General features: G+C 29.6%; 2 protein-coding genes across 2 annotated transcripts in view; both read left to right on the top strand.

Annotated features, from left to right (window-relative positions):
• Positions 1–3076, top strand: part of LOC125052989 (protein Wnt-5b-like) — a 32789-nt gene extending 29713 nt beyond the window's left edge. Inside the window, exons 5-7 of the mRNA XM_047654126.1 lie at positions 1048–1150; positions 1892–2049; positions 2860–3076. Of these exons, the coding sequence (XP_047510082.1) occupies positions 1048–1150; positions 1892–2049; positions 2860–3057 (459 nt within the window). The 3' untranslated portion in view covers positions 3058–3076. The remainder of the gene's footprint in view (positions 1–1047; positions 1151–1891; positions 2050–2859) is intronic.
• Positions 3077–4919: 1843 nt separating this feature from the next.
• Positions 4920–11442, top strand: LOC125053222. The gene is made up of 6 exons (XM_047654466.1): positions 4920–5135; positions 5446–6159; positions 6748–6923; positions 7598–7699; positions 8285–8404; positions 9913–11442. Exons 1-6 carry the CDS (start codon positions 5103–5105, stop codon positions 10136–10138), a joined length of 1371 nt encoding a protein of 456 aa, XP_047510422.1. The 5' UTR covers positions 4920–5102; the 3' UTR covers positions 10139–11442.
• Positions 11443–11736: the final 294 nt, after the last annotated feature.

Consider the following 11736-nt stretch of genomic DNA (forward strand, 5'->3'; position numbering starts at 1 on the left):
AACGTCGGTTAAATTTAAAATTATGTAAAATAATTGTAAATACATAACTTCAATCCGGTTAAAAATTGTTTTATTAATTCGTGATAATTCTTAGCTTACTAGTGCTGTTTTTACTGTTTATTAAACTTGAATATGTTTGAAATCTATTTTATACACACAAAGTTTCTTATTAAAGAACTTGAACAATAAATAAGGAGATCAATCCGATTTGTTTTCAACTCAAACTGCAAAATTCATAATGTAAGAACATTCATATGGCTTTAGCGTCGACATTTAAGATTACTGTCAAACCTACTTAGTTATTTCAAAGGATTATTTTAAATTAATACATAGCGGGAATCTGCATATTTAGCACTAAAATTATGTACGTATTTGAAACTAGATTTCTTTAATACTTTGTACTCTTTCTATTTAGCTTTATCCATTTAGCAATATTTTGTAGACATTCCCCCGTTCGTTTGTGTTCTTTGTTAGGGACTGTAATTGCTAGTCCACTGTTGAGTCAGTCTTTAATTAGTAACTTCAATACCCTATCAAAAATATTGAAATAAATTATAATATTAAGCCAAACATTTTTCGCTTACGTGTATCTCAGCTTTTTTACTCGCTTTATATTAGCTTCACCTGTATGTATGTAACCGACTCCTTCGGACTCGATTTTGACCCACTTTTAACGGACAGATTTAATTCAAACTTTGCGCACCTGTCAAAGATCGATGACAATGCAATAATCCGAAAAAAAAGAAAAAAATTTAACTAAAAACTAAAAAATAAATAATAGTTAAAAAAAACTAAAAAACACGCATTTAAAGCACATCAAACTAAAAAGTGAAAAAAAGCGTGGGGCGCTCTGTGCCATATTTTTCGTCTATCGAGCAACCCACGCTTTTTCACAATAAAACCAGTGTTTTTTGTTCATTACCATTTTCAGCCTAAATTAGGAATTATTTTTCACTTTTTAGTTTGATGTGCTTTAAAAGCGTGTTTTTTAGTTTTTTTTAACTATTACTTATTTCCTATCCGTTCGTAAAATGTGTTGTGTTATAGGCTGTTATCAAGAAATCTCGTGTCACGTGTAAATGTCACGGTGTTTCGGGGTCATGTAGTCTCATCACGTGCTGGCAGCAATTAGCTACATTCAGGGAAATTGGTAAGTTATCATTATTTATTTCTTGAAACTCTGCTTATTTTCTGTATATTTTTGTGCCACGCCTAAGTTTAGAACGTGTCCTGAAGAACAGTTTAGAAACTCTATCAAATTTACTTTATTCTCTTATAAAAAAGCAGTTTATTTATTTAAGAGCCGTAAGTCTTTTACATAATTAATAATTTGATGGCACATTTTATGAATCTCTAAAAGTTTAAAATAACATTAAGACTTTTAAAACCAATCCTGAAGTACATATTTCGAACTTCATTCCACTAACCAATTTATCGGCTCCAAAGAATACCCCGATATCAAATCGATTTCACTACCCAAGCTACCAAGTCTGCATAAACTCACAAGCGCTTCATTACTCTCTTCTATTGTGGCGGTAATGGCGGCTCGTTTGATACCGAATTAGCCAAATGGTTCTATGTAAGGTTCCCATTGTGCTAGATAACTTATAGGATTGTTCTTGCCAGTTATAAATGGCGTACAAGACGTGCAAGTGAATGCTTACTTAAGTAAACTTAAATCGTATTTAAAAATAAATAAGTCATTTAATTATGGTTAACGCCTCTAACGTAATAAACATCGCAGACTCAATAGTACACGGGACATAGAAGAACCTTACTATCGAACTACACCTTATGTAAAATAATAAACACATTTTACTTATGTTTTTGTTCTACTATATTTTTGTGGTGTTTTTTTTGGCTTATTTAATAAAAATAATTTGATGCTTAGGTGACTATCTCCATGAGAAATATGAAGGAGCAACGGAGGTGAAAGTATCAAGACGTGGCAAGCTACGCGTGGGTAATCCTAATTATAGTCTGCCCACGCCGCAGGACCTCGTCTACTTGGAGGAATCACCTAATTATTGTATTAAGAACGAGACATTGGTATGGAAATATAATTTTAAAATACGACACGATTCTAAAAAGCCACCTATATAATTTATTTAACTGTATCGCTTTATATTGCACAATATAAAGCGATTTCAAAGTAATAAAAAAAAAGTGCGTGCGTACAAAGTACACATGTCAGAAGTGTAACTTCTTTGGTAAACAAATTTTTAAGTCTTGTTCATACATATTTATACAAATGTAATATTTTAGATTTCCAAGACTTAGAGGAAAGCAAAAAGTGTTATGATATGTTAGGAATTTAATGAATTTAATTGTCATTAAAATATTAAGTGTCGAAATTAATACAAAATATAAATTTAATTTTTTAAATTTATTTCTTCGATAATAAAATCGCGTGGCATTTTAATATACAATTAATTTATTTGAGATTTCAATAAATTATTTTGCATAAAATATAAAATACTAATATTTCATAAATTCTCTTTACGAAATTTTAATTTTAAAAATAGAATTTCTATAAGGTAATTCACCCTTCTCACTCTCTCTCTCCTTCTCTCAATCGGTCTCAATCGCTCTCTCCCATTTCTTCGGCAAAAACGCATCACATCTTCGTGACGTTCCGAAAAAAATTACTCTCATGCGCCTAAAGAAGTTTCACTTCAAAAATATTACATACCTAAGGCAAATATGCCTTTCAGCGCCATTAAGCGATCGATTATAAAGAAAGGTCAAATATGAAATAATATATTATCTACTAAAAACCTTGAACTACTTCTTGTAAACCTTACGAATTTAGGCTTGAGGGTTATAGGCAACTATGTAAGGGTTAAAAAATTGTTTCAGGGTTCCTTCGGCACTACCGGCCGAAATTGCAACAGAACGTCACCAGGCATAGATGGATGTGCAATAATGTGTTGTGGCCGGGGCTACAATACAAAACGGGCCGTTATAAAAGAGCGATGCGATTGTAAATTTCACTGGTGCTGCCGTGTTGATTGCAATATTTGTGTCAAAACTGTCGAAATTCATACTTGTAAATAGTACAAAACGGGTTATAGTGCATAAATGGCTTATATGTAGAAACTCAGTTATACGATGTAAAATTCGTGAGCTTTCAGTGCGCGTTAATTGAATAGGCAGCAAAAGAGAAACAAGAAACGCAAGTTTTTCAGGCACCAAATTCAATCGAATCCATGGACTAAAAACAAATTAATTCTAATTCTTTAATCTTCTACTACACGTATAGGTAATTATGGTTGAATAACAAACAGTACTTCAGTAAAAATATTTTATGTATATGTACTAGATATATATTTTTTATCTCAAGCAGTTATAAAGAGGCTAAAATTGACTAATAATTACAAGTGCATAATAGTATTTAATAATTAACTATAGGTTACATTCCAATTGTACTTAATGAAATATTAGTATTTCAGACTTTGTGTTGTTAAAGAATAATAATCAATGTTAGACGAGGCGGGCTTTATTGTTTGTGATTATTATTTAAGTAACAGATAAAGTAGAGTTAATTATAGTGACAATTTACATGTCACCACAATTAATGTAAAATAATGTCTTTTGTTATACTGTGAATTTTTTGGTATCTTTTACCATATTATTGTTGGTAATAAATAATTTGAAAAAAAATGTTAAATGTAGTTTTTGTCTGGTAGTACGGCAGTTAACCTGAGAATAGAATATATAATTTTCTCTTAATTATTTATGCTAATATTTTTCTAAGAATTTAAAAAATATTTGTCAATTTCGACCACTATCAACAATTCTGTATTATTTACTGTCTTAAAACCCCGTTAACAAACACCATAATAACAGATTAACCTCAATTCTCCCTTAATTCTTTCAGAGGTTTGCTCACTAAGCGTAGTATTTGATATTTAGTTTAATAGTATTCTACGACAAGGTATAGTCCTTTTCATGAAAGAAGTCCCCCAGACGCGGCGCTGCAATCGCATGACGTAATGTTGCCATTTATGAGTAAAAAATTTACCTATTTTATTTACATTTAGCAGATGTAATTTATCAAATAATATTATTTTCTGCATACTTCGATGAAACAATATTTCTGTTATGTAAAAATTATATTTTTATTTACTTAAATTAGCGGTGTTCTACCTACTTACAGGGAAAAGATGAGAAAATAGGGTAAAGAAAAGCAATACAATTTTGTAATCACAGTTTTATTGCATAATTGTTGGGTTACAATTTTTTTCGAAGTACAAGCCGCTGTTATACCTTCGTTTGTAATTCTTGTTACAGTTTTCTCTGACACACCTGCAATTAAATTATGAACAATTAAAAATAATAGTAACTTTCAGTTTATAATGCTTATGTAATATGTAATATATGTTTTAATTTCAGTTACCTAGTTTCATCACGTTATGTATTTATTCAATTTTGTCGTAAAAACAAATTTATACCTGAAAAGTCCCATCAATACAGCAAAAAATTATTAAATGGCAACTCTAAAAAGTACCTGTTATGGCGGCAACTCTCTTCCGAACATTGTTTAGTGGTATTAAAACACCTTGATTCTTATGTTCCGCTTCACAGAACTCTTTCACCTTTAATATCATTTCTCGAGCCGAACTTTTTACAACTTTTGGCATTGTAATAAATCTTTAAAATGCACTAAGCTAGTTAAAAATTCACAAAAATCTACCACAACAAACGAACTTGATAACATCGACGAATGACAACATTGCCGACCTGTCAAATTTAGATCCAAAAATCACCGCGGGACTTCTTTCATGAAAAGCACTATATTTATTTATTATCGTAAAACGAACATTACACAGAGTCGCAGATAAGAGTTCAAGATTTGTCTCGTCTGTGGGTTTATCCTGACGTCTTTGTGTCTGTCATCTGTCTGATTATGTCAAAATTTTATGTTGACATTATGTATCTGAATATTTAAACTTTTCAATGTTTTTAAAGAAATCGTGATTACAAAATTAATTTATTATTTTGATAATTGTACATTTTTCTATTTTCTACTTCGAATTTTATTAGTGTACATTTCCATATTACATATAATTCAACTTTGCTTTTTACTTTTGTACAAGGTAATGGGAAAAATGTCCGAGGGTTCCATTACAAGCGTGAGTTGGTTGTGATAACTATATCTTTGTTTTCTCCTATATAATATTTATTGTTTGAGTTAAATTGTATTATCATTATTGTTTATATTCATCCTTTTAAGTATGTATTTTTAATCCCATAAAATTTCGGTTCAATATAATTTTGATCGTTAATTTCATTCAAATTACGTGAATGTCTTTTATAGATGTCATTGACAATTATTTAATGAAATCTTTTAAAGGAAGTAAGTAGTCACAAAAAAGGGAATTTGTTTTAGCATTACTTTAACATTGTTAACACAGAATTTAAAATAAACTTTAAATATTTCAGAAAATAACTTGTAATAAACGTAATATAGGAAATTCATCTAAAAGAATTCAAAGGAAAAAAAAGAAAAATAAAAGAAAAACAAACAAGAAAATCAAGAAGCTATTTGATAATTTAAGACGAGACTCAAATTCTTCTCAGGGAAGTGTCGGTACAGTTAATAATGAAACAAATTCTTCACATGGAAGTATTAATACAGTTATAGAAATTGTTAATTGTATTGATGTACCAAAAGAAGATAAACACAAACCAGCCATAATTGAAACTATTAACAAAACTCCTAGTAAAGCTCAAATATGTAGATCTGATTTAAACATATGCCCATTACAATGCTCAACTCCAAAAAATAATATAGTTAACCACAATGAAAATATAGCTAACTTTCATTCAGATGTTTTAAGTTTAACTAAACAAATAAATGATGAGTCCTATATAACTATAGACTTAACAGAAAATAGCACTATAGATGCTACTCAACCTACAGTTATTGATTTAGTAGATGATGCAAAGTCTATAGACTCAAATATATCTATGAGTGGAGACTCCGAGGTGACTGTGGTGAATGTAATATCTAGAAAAAGAAATAAGAATCAGATGAAGAAATTTGTTGATGGCATTGAGAAAATGGATTCGTCTGCTAAAGGAAAACTGTTAAAATTCATTGCTCAGAAGATCTTTAGTGGCTGTGATGGACCAAAGAGTTTACATAGTTTTAGGGTAAGTTTCAAGACATTCTATAAACATTAAATACACAAAGCTTAAGCTTGTTATTATTAATTTTTTTTATTAATATATATTTTTTAACCTATTTGTAATACTTGATAGGATAAACTATATGTATTGTACTAATTTAGAAAAGAGGCATTAAAGCAATATTGTAAGCTACTAAAAAAAAAATTTAACTTAAATTTTATATGAGTCCAACAAATATAAGGCTTCTTCTCAATGATGAGGGCGCCCAGCTCTTCAAGACAGTGTACACTACACCACAAATACGTCAAAAGGATCAAGCATTTTGAGCTAGTGTAAACATTAGTGCTAGGTTGAAATGACATTGTAGTTTAAATACGTAAAAAAAAAAAATATTTTATATTAGACTATAACTATATAATGTATTTAATAGCTCAAATAGCTTTAATTACAGTAGAATTAATCTACTTGTATAAATAATTATCCATGCAACCATTAATTTCTTAAAATTAAAACAAAATATATGAATTGCCAATTTCGAGTCAAGTCTATGGTAGCTCTGCATACTTTGCATAGGCATACATAACACAGATTGGATTCTGTTTTAAATTTCAGAATGGAATTAATCAGTCAATTCAATCAGCAGAAGATGCTTTCATAAAAGAAGTAATACTTCACCAGGCTCCGTCCAGAAATAGTATTGGCAGTAACATTTATAATCCTAGAAAAGATATTAAGAATAAAACAGGTCTGCGTATGATTGTTATAGATGGAAGTAATGTTGCTATGCAGTAAGTTTTGAATTTGAGTGTGTTTTAATTTTATTAGCAAATCCTTGGCATGCTCTTACATTGGTAGTTATGTTATTAAAAGATAATACTAGTTTTTAGTCACAGTCACTTACGTAACATTCTTAAAGGTAAAAAAACTAAATAATAATCAAGAAGAATAATAAAAATGTTAAAAATTAATATAACACTTACTTAACGATTGTTTGTTTTTGAAATAAGTTCTGGGTTTTTCTCTACAGGATAGCAATTTATAGTTTAATTAATTGCATTGATATCTGACAGTATGACTTAACATATTCACTCTATAAACAGTTAAACACACTTTAAAAATCTTGTGTAGCTCAGGCCATGTATGCTATTTATCATAGATCTTTATAATTAAATCAAGAATGCACTTATGAAATTTATTCTCCTACTCTTTCAATCAAACATGCCTGTCAAATAACAACCTTGTGACCAATTTTGAGTTGCTTCAAGTGGCAAGGTTAATTTTTTATAGCCAAATATTTTTCACTAAGTATTATTTATTTAATTAATACTAGACACAAACATTTGTAATTAACTTAATTGGCTTTATCAAGGACTCAATACTGATTTAATGGGTTTAAGTTCAATATTTTACATCTTGTGCTTTATAAAAAAAAACCTATTCATTGAAATCTTAATTTTTTCAGACACACCAAGGGTAGAGTGTTTTCTGTACAAGGACTTAAAATATGTATTGACTACTTTATTAGAAGGGGACATATTGTCAAATCGTTTGTGCCACATTTTAGGTAAATTTTTAATTTTTATTTTCAACTACCATACATTATCCATATTGTAGTAGAGATATTAATTATAAAAGGATGATCTGTGATGTGATGACTGATGATGATTTCCTTTTTATTTGGTAAATGCCTCTTAATTATTAATAAAATTGAGAAAAGGGAGCGTTCAAGTATTAAGTATTACGTCACGCAATGTTTGGAGATTACACTGATTGACAACAAATGTAACGTGCCGTAACGTTTTTCTGTACCCTAGTATAGTAAAACGTTTCATGACTACCTAAAAGCTAGCATTATGTGATGTAAGGTACTGGAAAGTCGAAAATAATATTAAAATAAGGCGTAATTCAATCCCCGCCCCGCATCGTAACGTTTTACAAAAGGACCCCCTCCCCCCAAAATTCGTTAGGTAATACTTGAACGCTCCCCAAAGGTAAAACAAACATTCAATTTTAAATACAATTATTATAAACATTTCACTTTGATAGACAATTTAAATTACACTGTTTTTCCTTTGCAGATCAGTATGAATAGCAAAGGATTAATGTAAATTCACTATTCACTATTCAATTGAACTATCCTTTATTCCAGATGTAAGCAAGGGAAAAGTACAGACGGTAGATTATTGGATCAGATGGAGAGACAGGGTTATGTCGTGTATACTCCTTCTCGGGAAATACAGGGACGGATGATCACGTCATATGATGATAGGTAAAAACGTCATTCATAAATATTTTATGGTTTTTAATATTAGGATTGTTGTTACATTGTTAGACAAGAAGGTGTGTCTTAATTAATTAGTATTTTTGAAGTTATACGTCTTGGCGCGTTATGAAAAATTGATGAGAGTGAAATTTTACGATTGCGCGCGCACCGTGACACAAAGTTGTCAGTGTGATTATAGCGTGCGCGAGCGAGATGGGAATAAGACAATCTACAAGTAAAAAGAAATAGAATATGCGTGAAGTTAGCAGCTATGCCAAGAATTTTGAATGACCATAATGACATATACCTACCTATAATGACCTTTTAAACAAATAAAGGAGTTTTAATTATTTTTTCAAAGAAATTTAGCAATGTTTTTTCACAAAGACCTATTGTTACTTAGTTAAAAGGTTATGAAACATACCAAGTTAATTAATTGAATTAATAATACAATAAAATAATACATAATAATTGTTATTAATATTAATTAATAATTGAATAATATACTAAATATTATTAAATTGTTTACCTTAAATATTAATTATTAATTATATTTTAAAAAAATAAAGAAAGCCAAAGAAGTATAACTTCTTACGCGCGTACATAAGTACACGCACCCTTTTTTTTGTTTGAGCGATAGAACATCTTAGAATTATATAACATTTAGGGTTTATTCATTTAATGAAGTTTTTATAGTATAAATCAAGTGCCTCTCTTTAAATAATAAATAATACGTGAAATTATGTTGTGTCTGTCATTCCGTGATAGGTTTTTGTTTAAGGTGTGATTCTCAACACCCGTAATTAGATCAAATGATGCTGCAGTCTCATCACATGTAATCTTTCTCAATAAATTGTCTATTCTGTATTTTGACAATATATTGAAAATATCTCGGACTTCTCTATGTGTTTTAAAAACTAATTTTTGTTTACATTTTAATTCGATTTTTTTTACCTGTCCGAAATTTTTATTAATGTTTCTTTTCTGTTTAGCACGACGAATACAACAAAATAAAAAATTAAAATCGGTCTAGCTGTTTTCGTGTCTCGGGCTTTTTTTGACTATTTTTGGCTTCTGCGTGAAACTCTCATCTCTAAGGTCGTAGGTTCGATCCCCGGCTGTAATCTATGGACTTACTATCTCTCTGCGCATGTAACCTGTCTTCGTTTTAGTCTGCTTTATTATTTGAAAATAAAATATGTTATTGTGATAGCTGATATTGTCGCTTTCTATACATTTATAAGAATATTTTTGAAGTTATACTTCTTTTGGCGCGATGGAGAAAAATGATGAGCTGTGAATTTTTACGATGCACGATTTTTACGATTTTAGTATTTATTTTTTCATTCATAGTTGAAACCTAAAAATCACTGAAGAAACCTTGATGCCTGAAGAGCCACACCACAGTACATTTTCAATTAATTAAAACTAAATTTTAATGAATACAATGGCAGGCATTAGATTATGTACTCGTATTATTTATTAATTTGTTATTTATTTTAATAATATTACAGATACATAGTGCAATGTGCCGCAGAATTTGATGGCGTTATTGTTTCTACAGACAATTATAGAGACCTAATGTCAGAAAATCCAAGATGGCGATATATCATAGAGAATAGACTCTTACAGTTCACGTGGGTTGACGACATGATAATGTTTCCCAAGGATCCTTTAGGCAGAAACGGGCCAACATTGGAAAAGTTCTTACGACATCCGTTACCAATTGAAATAAATTAAATTGTCATAAAATTGTATTCTGTTCAATGAAAATTTATGCAAAATTTTGTTGTGTCAAGCCTAGTATATATTTATGTCTCTTGAATTTTGTTCAGTACGGAGATCCAGGTGGTGAATTTTTTTGTGGGACTATTTTCACTGAGACAGCTGATTATTTTCATTCTCATTTTTAATTTCTACCCTTTGGTTGAATTATTTTCGCTTTGTCCAAGCTTTTATTATGAGTAACTAAGAACTTACTAACTTAAGAACTTTAAGCGCGAACAAACTTTTAAAAATTAAACTGAATTTATTAAGTACATACTGATGTTCGTGATTATAGTAATAATTGTTTTACAAAATCTTAGAATTTTTTTAAATTGTACGTTAATTGAAAAAAAGTTACCGTATAATTTTCGGATATTTTGTTCGAAAATTAAAAAAAATAACGCAGTGCCAGAACAAAGAATGTTAAGACTGAAAGTATTTGATACTTTTATATTTTTCTTGTCTTTGTTTATACATTTGGTCTTTCGTTTGTTAAGGTTAGATTTTTTTTTAAATAATTTGATTTTGCTTGAAGTTTATTGTTTTTCATCAAATATTTTTTGACGACACCAGCTCAAACTCTTAGCAGAACCACTGTTTACTGGAGAAATCTGAGATTGGGATAATGTTGCGTTTAGCTGATTTTTGTTGATTGATTGATTGTGTAAACTTAAACTTCAGTTTTAATATATTTGATACAAAAATTATTGTGAATATTATATTAAGGTAGTTGTTTCTATTTTTATATACTTTAGAAAGCTGTAAACATAATTAATATAAAGTAATTGTTGGTACTCAATTATTTTAATTAACTGCAGTGGAATTAAACCAATCCCTGGATGAGCGGATTCAATAATTTAATTTTTATTGACAGATAAATAAGTGATCAATGTGTCATCACTAAATTATCAACGATCACCAGTCATGATAGGTTTAATGATTTTTGAGTTTAATAAAAATAGAAAAACTACATATTTTGTATAGTTGTCTTTTAAAACAGCAGAAATGTGTTGTTTCCGACATAAGTTCGTGAAGTAATTATAAAAGAAGTCCTCTGTATTTATGAAAATGACGTTAGCTCACGGTCACGTGACCATTTCCATACAAATTCAATTCGTGTCAACACTCAACAGGCCACCCTTTCGCAAAGTATTTTTGCCTAGGGCACAAAATTCCTTGTTTTGCACAAAGATTCAAGATCTTTTTAACAATTGACAGAGAGGATTAATTTCATAATGCTTGTACGTATATAATAGAGCCGCCTACGAACTGGCGTTACTTCGATCACGAAGTATAGTTAGTAGAATTATTCTTTATTGCATCAGCAATAAAGAATAATAATTCTATTAAATGTAAATAGTTCTAATTTTCGTTAATTTGTTTTAAAATTGAAAAGAAATACATTATTTTTGTATGCGTATCTGTTTTATTGGATTTATCGAAATTAATGTTTATTGTCAGGCCCTATACCTAATACTAAATTTCGTACTTTTTCTAGGAATTATACAAAATATTGTATAATGTTCAAAAGTCAGTAACGCGTCAGACACAAGCGGTGGAGTGGAGATAGC

This window comes from Pieris napi, chromosome 10, assembly GCF_905475465.1.
Source record: "Pieris napi chromosome 10, ilPieNapi1.2, whole genome shotgun sequence".
NCBI classification, from domain to species: Eukaryota; Metazoa; Arthropoda; class Insecta; order Lepidoptera; family Pieridae; genus Pieris; species Pieris napi.

What these genes read in the sequence shown, in the direction of transcription:
- LOC125053222 (XM_047654466.1), top strand. Translation starts at nt 5,103, where the DNA reads ATGGGAAAAATGTCCGAGGGTTCCATTACAAGC. An exon ending in AGAGTTTACATAGTTTTAGG is followed by an intron (nt 6,160 to 6,747) that starts GTAAGTTTCAAG and finishes TTTAAATTTCAG; the next exon opens with AATGGAATTAATCAGTCAAT. An exon ending in TCGTTTGTGCCACATTTTAG is followed by an intron (nt 7,700 to 8,284) that starts GTAAATTTTTAA and finishes CCTTTATTCCAG; the next exon opens with ATGTAAGCAAGGGAAAAGTA.